The 23,351-nt window shown below is 46.3% G+C and overlaps 1 protein-coding gene across 1 annotated transcript in view; it reads left to right on the forward strand.

Annotated features, from left to right (window-relative positions):
- The window catches only part of LOC119970637, a 142,674-nt gene that overhangs the window by 109,407 nt on the left and 9,916 nt on the right, over positions 1-23,351 (forward strand). The window contains exons 8-11 of the mRNA XM_038805569.1: positions 5,044-5,193; positions 6,752-6,899; positions 12,918-13,051; positions 21,450-21,564. Of these exons, the coding sequence (XP_038661497.1) occupies positions 5,044-5,193; positions 6,752-6,899; positions 12,918-13,051; positions 21,450-21,564 (547 nt within the window). The remainder of the gene's footprint in view (positions 1-5,043; positions 5,194-6,751; positions 6,900-12,917; positions 13,052-21,449; positions 21,565-23,351) is intronic.

The following is a 23,351-nucleotide window of genomic DNA, read 5'->3' on the forward strand; positions in this document are numbered from 1 at the left end:
AAACACAAGGCTCCCACACCTGCTTCCTGCAAGAACTCTATCCCATCCTCCAAGCTTCTCTGCCTCTTGTATCTGTGCTAATGATGTCACCTTTGAAAATGACATGGTTGCTTATTTCCTTAATCGTGGTTTTCTCCCACCTGTGGTTGACATGGCTGTCAATTGAGTTGGACCCATTTCCCTCGTGTCTGCCCTCACCCCTTCCCCTCCCTCCCAGAACCATGGCAGGGTCCCCCTTGACCTCACTTTTCACCGCACTTGCCTCCCTATTCAAAGGTTCACCCTCCACCATTTCTGCCAACTCCAGCGCAATGCTGCCACGAAACATATCTTCTGCTCAGCGTCTACTGTCAGCATACCGCAGGGACCACTCCCTCATTGAAACCCTGGTTCACTTATTCATCACGCCCAACTCCCCCTCCCTTTACCTCCTCCCTCTTCACCGGTCAAGGCCCCAAATACTTGCACTTCCTTCAATTTGGTCTATTGTATTCATTGTCCCCAATCTAGTCTCCTCTACATTAGGGTGACTAAACCCAGACTGGGTGTCCGCTTTGCAGAACACCTTTGTTCAATCCGCAAGCATGACCCCAACCTTCCTATTTGTTGCTACCTTAACTCAGCATCTTGCTGTCATGCCCACATGTCAGTCCTTGGCCGCCTGTAATGCTCCATTAAAGCCCAGCATAAACTGGAGGAGCAGCATCTCGTCTTCCAGCTGGGCACAGTGCAGCCCTCAGGACTCAACGTGGAGTTTGACAGCTTTAGATTTTTATCTTTCTCCTCCAACTTAAACCCCTCTTTTCCATACATCCCATACACATATTGCTTCAATATATGTCCCTATCTAGGGAGGCAGCTAGGCCCTATAACAGGAGGTATCTAGGCCCTATATCAGGACACAGCTAGGCCCTATTTCAGGAGGCAACTAGGCCCCACATTGGGAGGCAGCAAGGCCCTATATCAGGAGACAGCTAAGCCCTATACCAGGAGACAGCTAGGCCCTATATCAGGAGACAGCTAAGCCCTAACTTGGGAGGCAATTGGGCCCTAACTTGGGAGGCAGCTAGGCTCTATATTGGGAGGCAGCAAGGCTCTATATTGGGAGGCAGGTAGGCTCTATATCGGTAGACAGCTAAGCCCTATATCAGGAGACAGCTAAGCACTATATCAGTGTGGTAGTCACCACTGTTGTATTATATTGTATATATTGGTATTACGGTAAGGCCCCTGTACTACAGGTACGGGGGTAGATCCCTGCCTGCTGGCTCTGCCCAGTGGGTGCCGCCATCTTCCTCTCCTCAGACCACGTGCGGCCCATGGGCGCCGCCATCTTGCTCCACCCACGACACGTGCGGCCCGTGGGCGCCGCCGCATTGCTTGCCTCAGAACTAATGGGCGCCGCCATCTTGCCTGCCCCAGGACATGTGCGGCCCTTGGGCGCCGCCATCTTACCCACCTCAGGCCTCCTGCCCGTCGGCCTCCTGCTCATCGCCTGCAACCGCTGATGACCAGCCTCGTCTCGCCTTGGTCACGATCGACCAGTCTCGACCGCACAACCTCGCGACTGCGTCGACAAAGGTGAAGGTCGACGGGCTGGAGATATCCTGCCTTCTGGACTCCGGGAGCACTGAGAGCTTCATCCACCCCGATACGGTGAGGCACTGCTCCCTCACGGTATACCACATTAACCAAAAAATCACCCTGGCCTCCAGAACCCACTCTGTGGCGGTCTGGGGGTACTGTACCGCCGCCCTCACCATCCTGGGCGTAGAGTTCAGCGGCTTCCGGTTCTACGTCCTCCCCAACCTCTGCGCTACCTTGCTACTCGGCCTGGACTTCCAGTGCAACCTCCAGAGTCTAACCCTGAAATTTGGCGGGCCCCTACCACCCCTTACTGTTTGCTGCCTCACGACCTTTAAGGTCGACCCGCCTTCCCTGTTTGCAAACCTCACCCCGGATTGTAAACCCGTCGCCACCAGGAGCAGACAGTACAGCACCCAGGACAGGACCTTCATCGGGTCTGAGGTCCAGCAGCTGCTATGGGAAGGTATCGAGGCCAGCAACAGCCCTGGAGAGCCCAAGTGGTAGTGGTGAAAACTGGGGAGAAAAACAGGATGGTCGTTGACTACAGTCAGACCATCAATCGGTACACGCAGCTTGACGTGTACCCCCTCCCACGCATATCTGATATGGTCAATCAGATTGCGCAGTACCGGGTCTTCTCAACAGTGGACCTGAAATCTGCCTACCACCAGTTCCCCATCCGTGAGACGGACCGCCCATACACTGCCTTCGAAGCAGACGGCCACCTTTACCATTTCCTTAGGATTCCCTTCAGCGTCACCAACGGGGTCTCGATCTTCCAACGGGAGATGGATCGAATGGTTGACCAGTACGGGCTGTGGGCCACTTTCCCGTACCTGGACAACATCACCATCTGCGGCCACGACGAGCAGGACCATGACGCTAACCTTTCCAAATTTCTCCACACCACCAAACTCCTCAACCTAACTTACAACAAGGAGAAGTGTGTGTTCAGCACGAACCGATTAGCCATCCTCGGCTATGTGATTCAGAACCGAGTTCTAGGGCTCGACCCCGACCGCATGCGCCCCCTCATGGAACTCCTCCTCCCCCACTACCCCAAGGCCCTCAAACGATGCCTGCCGTTCTTTTCGTACTATGCCCAGTGGGTCCCAAACTAGGCGGACAAGGCTCGCCCACTCATTCAATCCACCGCTTTCCCACTGACAACCGAGGCACACCAGGCCTTCAACCGTATCAAGGCCGACATCGCCAAGGCCACGATGCTCTGCTTCCAAGTCGGGAGCGATGCATCAAACTTCGCTCTGGCCGCCACCCTCAATCAGGCAGGCAGACCCGTGGCATTCTATTCCCGCACCCTCCATGCCTCCGAAATTCGGCACTCCTCCGTCGAAAAGGAGGCCCAAGCAATCGTTGAAGCTATGCGACATTGGAGGCATTACCGGGCCAGCAGGAGATTCACTCTCCTCACTGACCAACGGTCGGTTGCCTTCATGTTTAACAAACAGCGGGGTAAGATCAAAAATTATAAAATCTTGAGGTGGAGAATCGAGCTCTCCACCTACAATTACGAGATTTTGTATTGTCCTGGTAAGCTCAACGAGTCCCCCGATGCCCTGTCCCGAGATACATGTGCCAGCGCACAAGTGGATCATCTCCGGACCCTGCACGACGATCTATGTCACCCAGGAGTCACCCGCTTTTACCATTTCATCAAGGCCCGCAATCTGCCCTACTCCATCGAGGAAGTCAGGGTGATCACCAGAGACTGCCAGATCTGCGCGGAATGTAAACCACACTTCTACCAGCCAGACTGTGCGCGCTTGGTGAAGGCCTCCCGCCCCCTTGAACGCCTCAGCGTGGACTTCAAAGGGCCCCACTCCTCCACCGACACAACACGTACTTTCTTAATGTGGTCGACAAGTATTCCCGATTCCCTTTGCCGTCCCATGCCCGACATGACATCTGCCACCAACATCAAAGCCCTCAACACCATCTTCGCTCTGTTCGGTTTCCCCGCCTACGTCCACAGCGACCGGGATCCTCATTTATGAGCGATGAGCTGCGGCAGTACCTGCTCAACAGGGGCTTTGCCTCGAGCAGGACGACCAGCTACAACCTCAGGGGAAACGGGCAGGTGGAGAGGGAGAATGGGACGGTCTGGAGGGCTGTTTTGCTGGCCCTACGGTCAGAAATCTCCTGGTCTCCCACTGGCAGGAGATCCTCCCCGACGCACTTCACTCCATTCGATCGCTCCTGTCCACCGTGACTAACGAAACCCCCAATGAACGTCTCTTTGCCTTCCCCAGGAAGTCCACCTCCAGGGTTTCGCTCCCAATGTGGCTGGCAGCTCCAGGACCCGGTCTCCTCCGTAAACACGTGTGGCTCCAGAAGGCAGACCCGTTGGTTGAGAGGGTACAGCTACTCCATGCAAACCCGCAGTACGCCTACGTGGCGTACCTCGATGGCTGCCAAGACACAGTCTCCCTCAGAGACCTGGCACCAGCTGGGTTCCCGCACACCCCCCCCCCCCTCTGCCCCGGCGCCACCCTCCCTCCCCCAGCGCACACCACCGCAGCCCCCGCTCCAGGGCGATCCGTCCTCCCCTTGCTCCCACCCGGGGATGAAGAGGATTTCAACATGCTCCCGGAGTCACCGAAGACCAAGCCGACGCCTGAGTTGCTACCAACACTACGGCGCTCTCAACGACAGGTTAAGGCGCCCAATCGTCTAAATTTGTAACCTTCTCTGTAATTTTAATACCAACCTGTATGTAAATAGTTTCCACCAGCCCCGCTGGACTCATTTTTAACAGGTGGTGAATGTGGTAGTCACTACTGTTGTATTATATTGTATATATTGGTATTACGGTAAGGCCCCTGTACTACAGGTACAGGGGTAAATCCCTGCCTGCTGGCTCCGCCCAGTAGGCGGAGTATAAATGTGTGTGCTCTCAGAACAACAGCCATTTCGCCATCTCTGTGTACTAAAGCCTCGATTACATCCTACTCTCTTCTCATTGTAATTGATAGTGCAGATGGAGGTAGCTAGGTCCTATATCGGGAGGTAGCTAGGCCCTATATCAGGAGGTAGCTAGGCCGTATATCGGGAGGCAGCTAGGCCCTGTAATGGGAGGCAGCTAGGCCCTATATCGGGAGACAGCTGGGCCTATATCAGGAGGCAGCTAGGCCCTGTATTGTAGCTATTGGGAGGTAGCTAGGCCCTATAGTGGGAGGCATGCCCTAGGCTGCCTAATCTATTTATGTTTTCTTCAGAAGAAAGATTGTTATGCAATCAAGTCCTGAAAATAATACTTTTTGACAAGTGGATTAATCTCTGAAAGATGAATGTCAGTGTTTTCTCTTGGACCTACTCAAGTGAGGCTTTTAAATTTGCACAGTGGAACCGGAGAATTATAAATTACAGCAGAAATGGTGTAGCTGGATAATGACTTAGTGCATCGACCCTAACTGATCACGCTCTTTTATTTTAAAGGAAGTATAGCCGATGAATACAAGATGGCTGTGAAAGAGAGTTACTGTACGTTGGACAATCTGGAACCAAACCGGTGTTATCTGGTCTGGGTGATGGCCGTGAACTTTGCAGGATGCAGTTTGCCCAGTGAGAAGGTGGTAGTTCAGACTGGTAAGTCCATCCCAGTAATTAAGTAGAAAAAGGAACACCCAGCCTGTAACATCGCTCAAGTGATCATTTGCTAAATATTACATTTTGCCAGAAGTTCCATACAAATGGCTTCCAAGAGTTCAGGTCCCTCCTCCAAGGTTCAGCACCCTTACTTAATGAGTATCTTATCCAATCTATGAAGAGGTTTAGAAACGAGAATTGGCAACAGTGCCTTCATGTTAAGGTCAAGGATCCAGCCTGGATCAGCATTCAGTGATCTGTACTGTGTGTGTGAATATCGGGTCAGAAGAGATTGGGTTTGCATTCAGGTTTTGCGGCCCTCCCTGCCTGAATACAGCAATGGCCATAGACCGTCCTGTGGAGAAATTCACCTGCACAACGGTGGCCTGGCTGCCAAGGACATTTAACAGTTTTAAAAAGTTGGAGACGGGAAGCCTCAAGATTGACGCACCCTCCCTCAACCTTGCTTGAACTGCAGCAGGCTTCATCTCCTTCCAAGCTCTGCTGTTGACACTCGGGCTTTGAGAGTCCAGCCCCGTACTTAATTGGACAGTGATCCTGCCCTCTGAACACTAATTAACACATTTTGGGAAAATCACTGGTGGTTGAGTGTTTTCTCCACAGTGCAGAGTCGTGGCCCCCATTTGACCCCAATGTCGGGGCCCCAACCCAAAATACTGCCCCCTGTCTGCAGATGATCTTGCCAAAATATCCGGTTTAAAATATATCAATTTGTCAGGCTCGAGCTAGATGTCTAACATTGAATTGGAGACTGTTATCAACGTGCTCGCGAAGAGTCAGAGCCATTGAACAAGGCCATATTTCATTTGATTTGTTTGTCATTTGTCACTCCCCCAACATGTGCAGAAAATGAGAACAATGGTTCAGGCTGGAGATCCTGTCCTGCCTCTCGGAAGTGTAACTCTCCAAAAGAGGAGACATGCAGCAGGCCAAGACCAGCTTTGTCCCTAGCGTCACATCAAAGGGCATTCTCACATGTTTTACTGCAGTAGAGTTTCTAACTTTGTTCCATCATGGCCTTGGGCCTGTCCTTGCCTACTGCTTCTATATGCATTCCTTTAAGGAATGATAAGGTGCTGGAACCCTGGTTTATTTTCCTCCTTCAGCGATCCCAAATCGGAAACCTGGGTAAATGTAACCTGTAACTTCCGCCACTGGCATCGTGCATTGGGTTGCCACTGAATTCAATTGAAATAAAATGGAGGACGGAGTGGATAACATTGGGTTTCTCCACCCTGCAGGTTAAAAAATAAAATCTACCCCATCAAGGCCAGTTGTAGCTCAACATAGATTGGAAATTGAACCTGGACCTGTGTCAGTGTGGCTTGGAGTCACATGGTGTGCTGGACTTACCAGCTGAAATTGACCAAGATCATCCTTATTGTTAAGAGTTTTCCCAGGCTTCCAGTGATGGGAATACCATGCTGGCCTGTATATCTTGAAGGAGCGCAGGTATTCTTTTAACAATTAAGAAAATAGTTCACCATATTGGCAGCAGACAGTATCTGATCCAATTTCCCATTTGTCCTTCCCATAGTTCCATCAGCACCCATCATTAACGTTGAGGAGTGTACTGAGTGCTGGGACAGTGCCACTATCCGCTGGACATCAGCAGACCTGGAAGCTGTTGAATACTTTATTCTCGAGTTCCACAGACAAAGTGATTTTAAAAAGTTGACTTTCAGGTCAGTCTGCTTCCACCTGCGAAGACGTCAGGATTTGTTTAACAGCCATTTTATCAAAAGCAGATGCTTGGAATTTATGGAGATCGATTGCGTACAGCGCAGAAGGGGACCATTCGTCTTGTTCTTTCTGTGCTGTCTCTCTGCAGAAACAATGTGCCCAGTACCTCTCTCCTCTACAGCCATGATCCAGTTCTCCTTTTTCTAAAGCTACAATTGAAGCTGCCTCCATCACCTCCTCGGTTTAGTGCATTCCAGATCCTAACCACTCGCTGTGTGAAGAATATTTTCCTCATGTTGCTGTTGTTTCTTTTGCCTATCACCTGAATTCAGAGTCCCCTAGTTCTCGAGCCTTTTAACATTGAGAACAGTCTCTCCTTATCTACCCTGTCCAGATCCCTCATGATTTCAACACCTCTATCAGGTCTCCCCTTAATTCTCTCTTCTCCAAAAGAGAACAGCTACAGCTACTGTCCCCATAATTGGAAACTTGCAACAGATGTTAAGGTACCCCACAGCTTCCATGATCACATGTTCACGCACATGCCTCTTTTACTGACCTTGATGGCAAGAGCACCGTAAAAGCGATTGTATGAGAGAAATAATGCACCAGGTCATGCTGCTGTCAGCTTTTTTGAGGAATTATTTCACTGGGTGCCTGATAGAAACTGGGCCAGCAATAAAGCTACCTAGCCCCCATCAAATTTCCTGGGTCCGAATGTGTAAAGATTGCCTTCTTACGCAGGGTAAACAAGTCTGCCAGCACTGAGGATGCTCTTGGTCCATCTCACTGAACATGTGCCCGACATTCCTCACTCAGTATCCCACCTTTCACTCTTCCCATCAGTTCTGGATCTTCTACTCCTAGTTATTAGATCCTCTTTTTCCTCTCCTGGTCTATGCATAATCTTCTGCCATCTCTCTCTTTCCTACAGCTTATAGATCTTTTCTATATCTTCTCTTGCATTCTCTTTTGCTCTCTCTCCCTATTTTCTATCTTGGCATCTTTCTATGTGTGTGTGTGTCTCTCTCTCGTGTGTCTCTCTGTCTCTCTGTTTCTCTCCCTCTCTGTTTCTCTCTCTCTGACTCTCTTGGGCCAAATTTTCTCCCAAGTTGGGAGAACAGAGTCAGGAAATTTCCCAACCCAGCAAAGCTGACTCAGAAACTGCCCAAATGATCAGATTGCTGTTTCATGTGGGGGGTTGCTGTGTGTCTAGGCGAACTGTTTGAAAGGCCCACCACAGTGATCCGAGACTATCCCGGTTGTAATAAAAAATCAAAAATAGCCTCAAGTCTTATCCCTACACACTCCCCAGGGACCATCTAAGTCTACCCATACCAACCGCCACATAACCCCTCCCCCTCCCCCCCATGGTCTCTCATACCCTCCATGCCAACCTATGCCCCTTATATCCACCATGCCAACTTCTTACCAACACATACCAGCCCATGCCTATCCCACTCACTACACTTTGTCCTTACATACTCAATGCTAACTATCCAATGTCCACCATAGACAGACATCCGGAGCCATGCTGGGATGAAATAAAATAGACTTCACTGTGTTTAAAAAATACACATTGTAAAAGCCCCTTCAATACATTTAAATTAATTCAAGTAGTTAATCCCTTATGAAAATATTTCCTTCTAGTACTAGTCCCCTATAAAACATATCAAAGATAATATAACTTCCCAGAGCTGTGAGTCAAACTGTGAACTTGCAGGGCTCCACTATAATAATGACAGGTTGTAAAAGCAATCAAACAGCACTATTCCTATAATGATAACCCTCAGGCTTATATCAACAAACATCTCTTGAAATTGCAAGCACTGTCTTAATCAACTGCAGGTTGCCAATTGTTTCCAAATTTAAAGAGCCGGGTATTTAAAGGGCTGGAGAGACTGACAATTCCAAAGACCTTTTCTTCATTTACACACACTAACGCCTACTCTTAACAATCCCAATGGTAACTGATCTCTCCTAAAAGGGTACCTAACCTCTCCAAATAATTCCGGTAGCTTTAGACTTTTTCCTCAACAGTCTCAAACCCACGAGTTGTATTTTAGAAACCTGGTTTACTAAAATTAGTTCTGTTTCCAGCCAGAAATACTTCTAAACATGCAGTTGCCTCCCTGAACCATGGATGTTTGAAAAATCTCTCAGACGGGTAAAAATTGTGTCTGTCGGGTTTAGGGGCAGGACTTGTGGATTCCAGGCTCCAACACCAATTTGGCTAAGGTCTGGACCATTCAAACTTCACAAAGGTTTGGACCTTTTTTCTCTCTCTCTCCCCTCCCCCTTCTCTCTCTCTCTCTCTCTCTCTCTCTCTCTCTCCATATTTCTTTCCCTCTCTCTCCCCCCTCTTTCTCTCTCTCTCTCTCTCTCCCTCCCTCTTTCTCTCTTTCTTTATCTTTCTCCCTCTCTCCCTTTCTCACTCTCTCCCTTCCTCCCTCTCTCTCTTCCTCCCTCTCTCTCTTCCTCCCTCTCTCTCTCTTCCTCCCTCTCTCTCTTCCTCCCTCTCTCTCTTCCTCCCTCCCTCTCTCTCTTCCTCCCTCTCTCTCTTCCTCCCTCTCTCTCTTCCTCCCTCTCTTTCTTTCCTCTGTCTTTTTTTTCTCTCTTTTACTTGCTCAATTTTTCTCTGTCTTTCATTCTCTCTCGCTCTCACTTCCCCACTTTCTTTCTCTCTTTCTGTTTCTTCCTTTCGCTCTCTTTCATTTTCTCTCTCTTTCTTCCTTCCTTGCTCCCCTTTTGCCCCTCTTTCTCCCATTTTGCCTCTTTCTCCTTTCCCCCTTCTTATTCCCATTTCTCCTCTCCCTTTTTTCCACTCTCTTACCCTTTCTTCCTCTCTCTTTCCCTTTCCTCCCCTCTCTTTCCCTTTCCTCCCCTCTCAATTTCTTTCCCTTTCTTTATTCCTCTCTCTCCCTTTCTTCCTCTATTTCTCCCTTTCCTCCTTTTTCTCACCCTTACTCTCTCTCTCATCTTCTGCTTCGCTGTCTCTTTCATCCTCTCTCTCTCATCCGCTCTCTCACTTTCTTCATCTCTCCCACTTTCTCTCCCTCTTTCTTCTTCTCACTCTCTTCCTCTCTCTTCCTTCCTTTCTCTCTCTTCCTCTCCCTTTCCTCTCTCTTTCTTCTCCCTTCTTCCTCTCCCTTTCTTTCTCTTCCTTTCTCCCGTTCTTCCTCTCTCACGTTTTCTGCCTCACTGCCTCCCTTTCTTCCTTGCTCTCTTTCATCCTCTCTTTCTCTTGCTTTATTGCTCCCTCTCTTCCTGTCTCTCTCTTTCTTCATCTCTCTCTTTCTTTATCTCTCTTTCTTCATCTCTCCCTTCCTTCCTCTCTCTCTCTTCCTCTCTCTTTCCTCTCTTCATCCTTTCTCGTCCCCTTTTCTTCCTCTCTCCCTTTCTTTCTCTCTCCTTTTTCCTCTCTATTTATTCTTCTCTCTCCCTTACTTCCTCTCTATTTCTCTCTCTTTCTTTCTTCCTCTTTCTCCCTTTTTTGCTCTCTCTCTTACTCTCTCCCTTTCTTACTCTCACTCTTTCTTTCTCCCTTTCTTTCTTCTCTTCTCACCTTCCCTTTCTACATCTCTCTCTTTCACCTTTCTCACCTATCTCTCTCTTCTCTCTTTCCCTTTCTTCTCTCTTCTTTTCTCTCTTCCTCTCTCTCTTTCACCTTTCTCTCTCACCTATTTCTCTTTCTTCCTCTCTCTTTCTGCTTCTCTCTTCCTTTCTTCCTCTCTCTCTCGCTCCCTTTCTCTTCTCTCACTCTCTTCCTCTCTCTTGCTTCCTCTGTCTATCTCTGTTTCATCCTCTCTCTCTTCCTCTCCCTTCTTCCATTCTCTCTCCCATTCTTCCTTTCTCTCTTTCTTCCTCACTTTTTATCTTTCTTCATCTCTCTCTCTCTCTCTCTCTCTCCCTCTGTCATTTTCTGCCTCACTGTCTCCATTTCTTCCTCCCCCTCTCTTTCAACGTCTCTCTCTCTCTCCTTCATCTTCTCTTTCTCTTTCTTCTCTCCTTTTTTGCTCTATTTCTCTGTCTCTCTCTTTCACCCTATCTTGCACTCTTCCTTCCTCCCATTTTCTTTCTTCTTCTTGCTCTCATTATTCCTCTCACCCTTTCTTCATTTTACTCACGTCGTTCTGTCTATTTCTTCCTCTTTCTCTCTTCCTTCTGTCTGTTTCTTCCTCTCTCTCCCTTACTTCCTCTCTCTCTTCTCCCTCTCTTTCTTCCTCTCTCTCTTTTTGCTCCCTCTTTCCCTTTCTTACTCTCTCTCCCCCTTTCTTACTTTCTCATTTTCTTCCCTTCCCTCTCTCTTCCTCTCTCCCCCTTTCTTACTCTCTCCCTTTCTTCCCCTCTCTGTTTCTTCCTCTCCTCTCGTTCTTCCTCTCTTTCTCCCTTTAAATCTCTCTCGCTCCCTTCCACTCTCACACCCATACTTCCTCTCCCTCTCCCTCGCTGTCTCTCTCCCTTTCTTCCTCTCTCCTTTTCTTCCTCTCTCTCTCCCTTTCTCTCTCCCTCTCTCCCTTTCTCTCCCCTCTCCCTTTTTCCCTCTCTCTCTCTTCCGCTTCCTCTCCCTTTTTTCTGCTCTCGCTCCCTTCCCCTCTCTCTCTCCTTCTTCCCACTCTCCCTTCTGCTCTCTCCCTTTCTTCTGCTCCCTCTCTCTTTCTTCTGCTCTCTCTCCCTTTCTTTCGCTCTTTCTCCCTCTCTAGTTCTTCCTCTATCTCTCTTCCCCCTCTCCTCTTTGTTCCCTCTCTCCCTCTCACTTGCTTCCCAATCTCTCTTTCTCTCTTTTTCTTTCTCTCTATCTCTCTCTTCCCCCTCTCTCTTTCTGTCTCTCTCTTTCCTCCTCTCTCTTCCTCTCTCTCTTTCTTCCTCTCTTTTTCTTTGTGTCTCATTCTTGCTGTCTGCTTCCTTGCTTCCTCTTTCTTCCTTCATGTTCTGTCTCTTTCTCCCCCCTCTCTCCCGCTCCTCTTCAAGCTCTCCCAGGTTTCCTGCCATCACAACAGCCTCCCTCACCATCGGCACACGGAACTTGCCACTGGGCTAAAACTCCAAGCCGTTATCTCTGACCCCAGCTGTCTCCCTGTCCTCTCCTATTGTTTCTTTTCTGCCTCCCTGTCCTCTGGTTATCTCGGAATATTTCCAACAGAAATATGCTTTTTGTTAGTTTTTTTGCAGATGAAAAAATTACCTCATGAGTGATGGATTCACTGGCAAGGTCAGCAATTTTGCTCATTCCTATTGCCTTTAAGAAGGTGGCTGTGAGCCTCCTTTTGGGCTGCTGAGGCCCATGTGGTGTAGGTACTCTCACAGTGCTGTTAGAAATGGAGCTCCTGAGAGTTAAGGGCCTCAAGATTATTGTACCGATGATTGATGGTCAATCTGACATTGAATCCTGCCATCTGGATGGTATTACACAGTTAGACAAATATAGAAGTAGACGAGGGAACAGCGTATAATGATTCAGCTCTTTAAATTCGCTGGACTTCTTGGCCTATTAAAAGCTGCATCCTTATCAACTAAATGCCCCAATCAGGGAGCAGCCCTCTTCTATCCTCCAGGCTTTTGAACATTAAACATCGAGAAGGTGCTGAGGTCTGTGTGGAGCACAAGTTCTGAAGAGAAAGTTGATTTGCAGGTCAGATCAGAGAAGCTGACCAAACATGTTTTGAACATCACTGCCATACAGTATTGGTGTGCAAAATGTCCACAGAGTTGGAGTCAGACCTAAGCCTTCTGCCCCCAGAGGAGGAAACATTACCAACTGAACTAAGTTGACATTTCAACATTGGCACCGGTGATAACCGACTCAAAGGAAGCTCTTCTCCAATATGAAAGGGGCAGGTTCGAAGCTCAGTTTAGAATCAAATACTCTGGGTTCTCACTCGCACTTGGTGGGATGAATCATATATTGGCACAAGTAGGCCGGAAAGTCGTTTTACCGTGATGGAATCCTTGCAAGCTGAGATCTGCCTTATGTTCAATTGTGTTTAGTAACACTGACTTTACGTTTCATCTTCTTTTAGGTCAATAGCAGGGATCAGAGGGTGTGAGCTGACAGTCAGGCTACAGCCACAAGAGAAGTTTCTATTCTTTGTGAAAGCTGTGAACACTCTAGGAACGAGTGATACAAGCAAGCCAGCACTGATTTCTACTAAAAGTAGGTGATTTGTTTCAACATCTTGCGATGCAATTATCGATTGAAATCTGCAGTTACTGGATTTTTGTCTCATTCTTTAAAGAACAATTTGCAATTTTAGACGACTGTACAAAGGTTGCTGACTGTTTCTGTGACTGATACAATCTGACATCTCGATGCGCTACAGTTTGTTGAGCTGAAGGAGCAGGCAAATTTCTATGCACAAAATAAAACAAGAATGGCAAATTAAGCAGGTTAATTAGCGAAGAAATCGGAATGAGGTGCAACAAATGTAAAAGAACATATTGAAAGAAACAGAATTGCAATTAAATAAAACAGTCAAAAGAAGATTTAGAAATCTGGGTGGCCCAATGTGGCTCAGTGACAGTTCTCAGTGAAAGAAAATGAGGTCAAAGCCGGAGGAAGAGAGAGGTTGACAGAAGGAGAAAGAGTTAGAATGATGAGGCGGGAGCACCTTAGTCAACGGGGGTGGGTGTCAGTAGCACAGATGGAATGTTACTGGATGGGTGTCAGAACCCCCATGAGGATCACAGGGAAACCATTGTCGATCTCTCCGTAGGAAACGTGGAGTAAGAGCTTCCCCAGTAGGGGGGCGGGGGCCATCCAGCTGGAGCTTGTTAAAGACCTACATATAAAAGCCGGGCCAAGCAGGGCCCGGAATTGTTGGTTGTCCCAACAAGGACTGGATTGGGAGAGGGGTGCTGCCGTGGGCAGAGTATTGTATATAGTTCAATAAATCCTTGTTCCAATACAGCTGGCTTCCTCAAATTACTGAAATAGGTAATCCAGAGGCTTGGATTAATGCTCTGCCATCATGTGTTCAAATCCCACCATGGGAGGGAGCTAGAGGGACTTCAATTCAATTAACAAATCCGAAATAAATGACGATCATGAAACTACCAGATTGTCATGAAACCCCATCTGGTTCACTAATGGCCTTCCAGGGAAGAAATCTACTTTCCTTACCTGATCCAGAGTCACTTCTATTTGACCCATAACAGCCCCCTGAAAATGGCTCAGCAAGCCAGTCAGTTGTCAGCAGCTCACCTACAATTACTGGAGGGCAGTTAAGGATGGGCAGTAAATGCTAGCCTTGCTAATGACACCCACATCCCAAGGACAGATAATATAAACAAAAATGTGGAAGAGAAGGTGTCAGGAAATTAGTTCAACATCAAGCTTGAACTCGTTGAGGTGAATTGAGAAAATGATGACGCTGTATCCCTAGGAGCACAGATTAGTGAGTCCAAAAGGGTAATGTTATAGAGGGCATAGCAAAATCATCATAGAGTCATATGTTTACAGCATGGAAACAGGCCCTTTGGCCCAGCTTGTTTCGTGCCGCTAAGCACTAAGCTAGTACCACTTGCCCACATTTGGCCCATATCCCTCTTTATCCACCCAACGCATGTAATTGTCTAGCTGTCTTTTAAAGGAAAAAATTGTATCCGTCACTACCACTGCCTCTGGCAATTCATTCCAGATGCTCACTCCCTCTGTGTGAACAAATTTCCCCTCTGGCCTCTTTTGAATCTTTCCCCTCTCAACTTAAACCTATGCCCTCTCGTTGTAGGCTCCTCTACCTTTGGGAAAGGATGTTGACTGTCTACCTTATCTATGCCCTCATTATTTTATAAACTTCTTTAAGGTCACCCCTAAGCCTCCTACGCTCCAGGGAAAAGAGTCCCAGCCTATCCAGCCTCTCCTTATAGCTCAGACCATTAAGTCCTGGTAGCATCCTCATAAATCTCTTCTGCACTCTTTCTAGTTTAACAATATCCTTCCTATAATGGGGTGACCAGAACTGAACACAGTATTCCATATATGGTCTGACTAATGAAGTACAACTTCAACAAGACGTCCCAACTCCAGTATTCAATATTCTGACCAATAAAACCTAGCTTGCTGAATGACTTCTTCACCACCCTGTCCACCTGTGACTCCGCCTTCAAGGACCTATGAACCTGTACCCCAAGATCTATTTGTTCTGTAACAACTTCAACTCCCTACCATTTAACTGAACCTGATTTGATCTACCAAAATGCATCACCTCACATTTATCCAAATTAAACTCCATCTGCCATTCATCGGCCCATTGGCCCAATTGGTCAAGATTCTGTTGCAATCTTATGTAACCTTCTTCTACCCACTATGCCACCAATATTGGTGTCATCCGCAAACTTACTAACCATGAAAATCGAAATGAAATGAAAAACGCTTATTGTCACAAGTAGGCTTCAAATGAAGTTATTGTGAAAAGCTCCTAGTCGCCACATTCCGATGCCTGTTTGGGGAGGCTGGTACGGGAATTGAACCGTGCTGCTGGCCTGCCTTGGTCTGCTTTAAAAGCTAGCTCTTTAGCCCCGTGCTAAACCAGCCCCATGCCTCCCATATTTTCATTCAAATCATTAATATATATAACAGATAACAGTGGACCCAGTGCCGATCCCTGAGGCATACCACCCGTCACAGACCGCCAGTTTGAAAAACAACCCTCTACAACCATCCTTTGGCTTCGGTTGCGAAGCCAATTTTGTGTCCAATTGGCTACCTCACCCTGGATTCCGTGAGATTTAACCTTTTGCAACAACCTACCATACGGTACCATGTCAAAGGCCTTGCTAAAGTCTATCTAGACAACGTCGACTGCACTGCCCTCATCTACCTTCTTGGTTACCCCTTCAAGAAACTCAATCAAATTGGCGAGCATGACTTTCCCCTTACAAAGCCATGCGAACTGTCCCTAATTACCCCTTGCCTGTTTAAATGTCTATAGATCCTGTCCCTTAGAGTACCTTCTAACAACTTCCTGTACCAGCTTCCCCGAACAGGCGCCGGAATGTGGCGACTAGGGGTTTTTCACAGTAACTTCATTTGAAACCTACTTGTGACAATAAGCAATTTTCATTTCATTTTCATTTCATTACAGAAGTAAGGCTCACCAGTCTGTAGTTCCCAGGCTCATCCCGACAGCCCTTCTTAAACAAGGGCACAACATTTGCTACCCTCCAATCTTCAGGCACCTCTCCTGTCGATGATTCAAATATCTCAGCTCGGGGACCTGAAATTTCCTCCCTAGCCTTCCACAACATCCTGGGATACATTTCATCAGGTCCCAGGGATTTATCTATCTTGATGCGCTTTAATACCTCCAGCACCTCCTTTTTTGTAATATGGACACTCCTCAAGACACCGCATTTTATTTCCCCAATTTCCCTAACATTCGTGCCTTTCTCAACAATAAATACTGATGAGAAATATTCATTTAGGACCTCTCCTATCCCATGTGGATCTGCACGTAGATGATCCTGTTTATCCTTAAGAGGCCCGACCCTCTCCCTAGTCACCCTTTCACCCTTTTATGTATTGGTAAAAGCATTTTGGATTTTCCTTTGCCAAGACAATCTCATGCCCTCTTTTTGCCCTCCCTCATGAAGAGGAATGAGGTCAGAGATGGAAATAGGGTAGGCAGAAGAGGCAACACTTTGTTCTTACTCCGTGGAATGAAGAAGAATAGTTCTGAAAGAACAGGAATGAGACACTGGATGAATTGAAACTGAGCAGCAGGGAAGCTAGGATGTAGAGTGAGGTAGCAATGCTGTAGAGAGATGTTGCAGGATAGAGGGTGGGTTGTAATATCGAGTGGTGTTTGAAAGAACATTGAAAATTGGAGATATTATTGACCATGAGTCTACTTAAAAGGACCAAACATCAGCTGGGAGCCTTGGGGAATGAATCAGAGATAGAAATATAATTGTGAAAATTAATTGTGGCAGATAAGCAGTCATGAAAATGGGGACAGATCATTTTATGCAAATGAGAAGAAAGAGGCAAATGAAATGCAAAGGAAATAGTCGAGCTTCATTAAGCCCTGGAGAAGAAATGGCCATTACTCAAAAAGTAGAGTTAACCAAACAATGCCATAAATACACAACAAGTTAATCATTAGGAAAGGTTGATTAATATTTTGGATGACAACCCAACACTACATACCAGGCAGCCGAGCATCAGTTAGAAACAAGAACAAAGAAAATTACACCACAGGAACAGGCCCTTCGGCCCTCCCAGCCTGCGCCGATCCAGATCCTTTATCTAAACCTGTCATCTATTTTCCAAGGATCTACTTCCCTCTCCCAGATCTCTCTGTACATCAATTTCCCCAGGATTCTTCCATTGACCATATAGTCCGCTCTTGAATTGGATCTTCCAAAATGCATCACCTCGCATATGCCTGGATTGAACTCCATCTGCCATTTCTCTGCCCAACTCTCCAATCTATCTATATATTTTGCTGTATTCTCTGACAGTCCCCCTCGCTATCTGCAACTCCACCAATCTTAGTATCATCTGCAAACTTGCTAATCAGATCATTTATGTATATCGCGACACCACTAGTCACCTTTCTCCATTTTGAGACACTCCCTTCCACCACTACTGTCTGTCTCCTGTTGCCCAGCCAGTTCTTTATCCATCTAGCTAGTACACCCTGAACCCTATGTGACTTCACTTTTTCCATCAACCTGCCATGGGAAACTGTATCAAACGCCTTACTGAAGTCCATGTATATGACATCTACAGCCCTTCCCTCATCAATTAACTTTGTCACTTCCTCAAAGAATTATATTAGGTTTGTAAGACCTTCCCTGCACAAAAACATGCTGCCTATCACTGATAAGTCTATTTCTTACAAATGTGAATAGATCCTATCCCTCAGTATCTTCTCCAACAGTTGCCTACCACTGACGTCCAGCTCACAGGTCTATAATTCCCTGAATTATCCTGCTACCCGTCTTAAACAAAGGGACAACATTAGCAATTCTCCAGTCCTCCGGGACCTCGTCTGCGCTCAAGGATGCTGCAAAGATATCTGTTAAGGCCCCAGCTATTTCGTCCCTTGCTTCCCTCAGTAACCTGGGATAGATCCCATCCGGATCTGGGGACTTGTCCACCTTAATGCCTTTTAGAATAGCCAAAACTTCCCCCTTCCTTATGTCGACTTGACTTAGAGTATTTAAACATCCATCCCTAACCTCAACATCCTTCATGTCCCTCTCCTTGGTGAATACCGATGCAAAGTACTCATTAAGAATCTCACCCATTTCCTCTGACTCCATGCATAAATTCCCTCTTTTGTCTTTGAGTGGGCCAATCCTTTCTCTAGTTACCCTCTTGCTCCTTATATACGAATAAAAGGCTTTGGAATTTTCCTTAACCCTGTTAGCCAAAGATATTTCATGACCCCTTCTAGCCCTCTTTATTGCGCGTTTGAGATTTGTCCTACTTTCCCGATATTCCTCCAAAGCTTCTTCAGTTTTAAGTCGCCTAGATCTTATGTGTGCTTCTTTTTTCATCTTAGCTAGTCTCACAATTTCAGCCATCATCCAGGTTCCCTAATCTTACCATTTCTATCCCTCATTTTCACAGGGACATGTCTGTCCTGCAGTCTAATCAACCTTTCCTTAAAAGACTCCCGAATTTCAAATGTGGATTTACCCTTTAACAGCTGCTCCCAATCCACAGTCCCTAGCTCCTGCCGAGTTTTGTTATACTTGGCCTTTCCCCAGTTTAGCACTCTTCCTTTAGGACCACTCTCGTCTTTATCCATGAGTATTCTAAAACTTACGGAATTGTGATCGCTATTCCCAAAGTAATCACCAACTGAAACTTCAACCACCTGGCCGGGATCATTCCCCAATACCAGGTCCAGTATGGCCCCTTCCCGAGTTGGATTATTTACATACTGCTCTAAAAAACTCTCCTGGATGCTCTTTACAAATTCTGCTCCATCTACGCCTCCAACACTACATGAGTCCCATTCAATGTTGGGGAAGTTAAAATCTCCCATCACGACCACCCTATTGCTCCTACATTTTTCTATAATTTGTCTACATATTTGTACCTCTACTTCACGCTCACCTACTTCACGCTCGCTTTTTGGAGGCACTGTAGTAAAGTCCCAACAATGTTACTGCACCCTTCCTATTTCTTAGCTCTACACATATTGCCTCAGTGCTCGAATCCTCCATGGTGCCCTCCTTAATCACAGCTGTGACATCATCTCTGACCAGTAATGCAACTCCTCCACCCCTTTTACCTCCCTCTCTATCCCTCCTGAATCATCTATACCCTGTGATATTTAGTTGTCAATCTTGCCCTTCCCTCAACTTCTCTCAGTAATACCAATAACATCATATTCCCAGGTACAAATCCAAGCCCTAAATTCATCTGCCTTACCTGCTACACTTCTCGCATTAAAATAAATGCACCTCAGACCACCTGTCCCTTTGCGTTCATCTTCTCTTCCCTGTCTACTCTTCCCCTTAGTCACAATGAGTTTATTATTTAGTACCTTACTGGCTTTAGTTGCTGCCTCTTTACTGACCTCTAACTTCCTAATCTGGTTCCCATCCCCCTGCCACATTAGTTTAAAACCTCCCCAACAGCGTTAGCAAAAGCACCCCCGAGAAAATTGGTTCCAGTCCCGCCCAGGTGTAGACTATCCGATTTGTAATGGTCCCACCGCCCCCAGAACCTGTTCCAATGTCCCAAAAATCTGAACCCCTCCCTCATGCACCATCTCTCAAGCCACGTATTCATTATGACTGTTCTTGAATTTCTACTCTGTCTCGTGGCACTGGTAGCAATCCTGAGATTACTACCTTTGAGGCCCTACTTTTTAACTTATCTCCAAACTCCCTAAATTCTGATTGTAGGACCTAATCCTGTTTTTTACCTATATCATTGGTACCTATATGCACCACGACAACTGGCTGTTCACCCTCCCCCTTCAGTATGTCCTGCAGCAGACATCCCTGACCCGTGCACCCGGGACAGTTGTTGGGAAGATGCTACAATCTATTATGAAGTCTTAACAATGTACTTAAGAAATCATTGTCTGATCAGACAAAGTCATGGTTTTACAAAACGAAGATTGTGTTTCGTAAATTTATTTGAGACATTTTGAGAATTTAACTTGTTAGGATAGATAAAGGACAACTGGTAGATATAGTATACTTAGATTTTCAAAAAACATTCGATAGCGTGCCATGCAAGATAAAAGCTCAAGGAGTAGAGAGTAATATATTAGTGTGGATGGAGGATTGTCTAACGGACAGGAGCAGAGTAATGATAAATGTGGCTTTTACAAGGTGGTCGCCGTAATTTATGGAGTTCCACATGGCACAGTGCTGGGGCCTCATCTATTTACAATTTATATTAATGACGTAGGAGATTAGCAGCGACCTTCGCCTTGAGTGCAAATCCCGTAATGACCCAAAAAGGCGTGAACCTCACTTCCATACATTTTTATAAATTATAAGATAATTACTGGTCTTGATACCATATCGTCCACCCATGATGTTTCTATGCCCCCCCCCACCGAGGTCCCGCTGGCGTGAATCACTACTGGTGTTCAAAAATAAAAAACAAGTTGTGATGAGCATGCCAGGGGCACGGAGATGCCTGTAGCACCTGGGGGGTGAGGTACATGCTTGGGCATTGCACCGTTGGCATTGTCCCCAGTACAGGGCAATGTCAGGGGGCATTGGTAGGGGGTTACCCTGCTCCATTGGGGGAGGTTCCCCTTCCATATGTGGGGGTGGGGCTCCATGTTAAGGAAGGATATATTTGCCTTTGAAGCATTACGGCGAAGATTCACTTGATTAGTCCCTGAGATGTGATGGTTGTCCTCTGACGAGAGGTTGAGTAAATTGAGTCTGTACTCTCTGGAGTTTAGGAATAGGAGAGGTGATTTCATAAAAACATATGATTCTGAAGGGGCTCGATAGGGTAGATACTGAGAGATTGTTTCCGTTGGCTGGGGGGGCACAGTCTCGGGATAATGGATCGATCGTTTCAGACTGAGAAGAGGAGAAATTACTTCACTCAACGGGATGTGAACCCTGGGAATTCTCAACCCCCGAAGATGCACTGTTTATATATTTCTACAAAAATATATTTAAGGCTGAGATGGTCAGAATTTTGGTGTTTCGGGGATATGGAGAATAGATGGGAATATGGAGTGGTGAAAGAAGATTAGCCATGATGTATTCAGTGGCAGAGCAGGTTTGAGAGGCTATATACTCTTTTCCATGCTGCTACTTCTTACCTTTTTGAGTTTTCTCTTTGGAGGAAAGGCAAATACCGATTGGTACAGGATTGAAAACTATGCACTTCAGTGTAGACTGAAATGATTACATACTTTTTGGATGGTCACTGTGCTGCTTGATGACTATCTATGGCTCAAAGCTGGTTGGGGGGTGGGGGGGGGGGGGGTGAAGATAAATGGATTCCTGGAATTTTACTTGATTATTTGGGGAGTCTGTATAATTTGAAAGTTGAAAAGGGATTGTTAGTATAGACTGCATTTCATTTTTTAAATTAATTTGTCACTAAATAGATACTCGCTTTCAACTGAACAAAGAAACAGTCCCTCCACATTTGCAGCTGTCTGAAGCCGGGACAGTCATTCACTTTGACGAGCTAGCTGTGGAAAATGAAAGTCGCCTGACCGAGTGAGTAGCCACAATATTAAAACATGAAAAGAACAATTCCGTCACACTGTAACTGGTGGTTGGCTGAAGACTTTACATTTTGTAACATAGCCCGAAAAAGGGCAATGATGACCAAACAAATTAAAGCTCCATTGTCCTCTGTCATTGTGTGATCGGATTCAGCTTCATCTCCATGATTCTTGTGAAAGTCAAGTACCTCCTTCGGTCAAGGAGATTCTGGCCAATTCCGGCCTGCTGGACATATCCCTGGTTTCCCTGGTCCCACCATTGGCAGCTGTTCCTTCATCTGTCTGGACGCCAAGCAATGAGATTCCCTTTCTAAATGAGGTTTTAGGTGATCGGCTAATAGCTTTGAGAAGAGAATTGGATAAATACTTGCAGTGGAAATATTTGCAGGGGTTTGGGGGGAGGAACAGGGGAGTGGGACTACATGGATGGCTCTTTCAAAGAACCAGAATGGGCATGAAGGGCTGAATGGCGTTGTTCTGCTCTGTATGATTTCTATTATTAAAACCAACCTGTTTCCCAAATGGAAAGAGAAAAATGTAGAAAATATTCCGAACTCCCAACTTTTTTTTTTACAAAAGCATTCTTTATTGATATATCTAAAAGAAAGACAAAAAAATTCAAGATGGCCACCACAGAGAGTGCAATAATATTCAAATTTTCTACATAATTCATGTTGCACTCTGAGGTGATTCAATACAATTGTGGCACATTTAATACTTGCTATATACAGTCAGTGTGAGTTATATAGCCCGAGGGGTTCTACACAAATTTCAGCCCCGCTATGTAATATGGCCTTAGACAATGACCATTCCCAATTTCACCTCTGCAGCAGCTGCCCAAGCTTTAGGGCATCTTCAGCACATAGTCCTGACTTTTGGAATGTGCCTGCCTGCAACACTCAGTTGAGGACAACTCTTTGCACTGGAAGACCAGCACGTTCGGGCAGATCAAAGAGCGCCTTTCATTGAGTTGATAATCCTCCAGCCCGTATTTGATGTTTGTCCCAGTGCACGCCCCTGGGATCTGCTTCCTTCCATTCCTGTAACCTCACTCATCATCTTTAATCCACTCCATTGTCTCTTGAAAATCTCCATAAAGCCTTCAACATATTCAGACTCAATTGGGGGTGAAATTGGGTGAAATTTATCATGTTACCCATTCACAATGCTTGTGTCCTTGGCACGTTTTTCTACACATTAAAAAAAAGCCTTTAAATTGCATTATTGTTGAACGAGGAGCTTTTCTCAGTGCCACAGCTGCTGCAAAGTTGGTGTGAAGACAGTGTGGAAATTGGCAGCGGTTCTGACATTCAGAGGAGTCAGAAGCATTGTTCACACAGTGGCATCAGTAACCTTTACTTTGGACATGTTGAAGGAGGAGGATAATGTGGATGATGTTCTGCAGAGGACGGCTAGGGGGTTCTGATCCTACAGGAATCGCTACCCCATGCAGTGTGTCCATTCCTAGCTGAAGAACTCATTGAGGAACAATATGTGAGGTGCCCCAACCCAAGTGACCGGAGATGAGTTGTGTTTCCCGTGGAACCAAACCAGCAACCAAGGAGAAGCAGCAGCAAAGTAGTTGTAAAAATTGTGGCAGTATTCAATTTTCCTGCTCCAGAATCTTTCCAAGTAATGGTAGACAGCCAAAGTCAACTTATTTGCAGTCTATTGCGACCTTGTCTTGTTTTAAATTCATTTTTACGGGGTGTGGGCTTGCAGCATTTGTTGCCCATTCGTTTTTTTAAAACTTATTTTATTATAAACATGTACCAAAGC

The sequence above is a fragment of the Scyliorhinus canicula genome, chromosome 8, assembly GCF_902713615.1.
Source record: "Scyliorhinus canicula chromosome 8, sScyCan1.1, whole genome shotgun sequence".
Taxonomy (NCBI): Eukaryota; Metazoa; Chordata; class Chondrichthyes; order Carcharhiniformes; family Scyliorhinidae; genus Scyliorhinus; species Scyliorhinus canicula.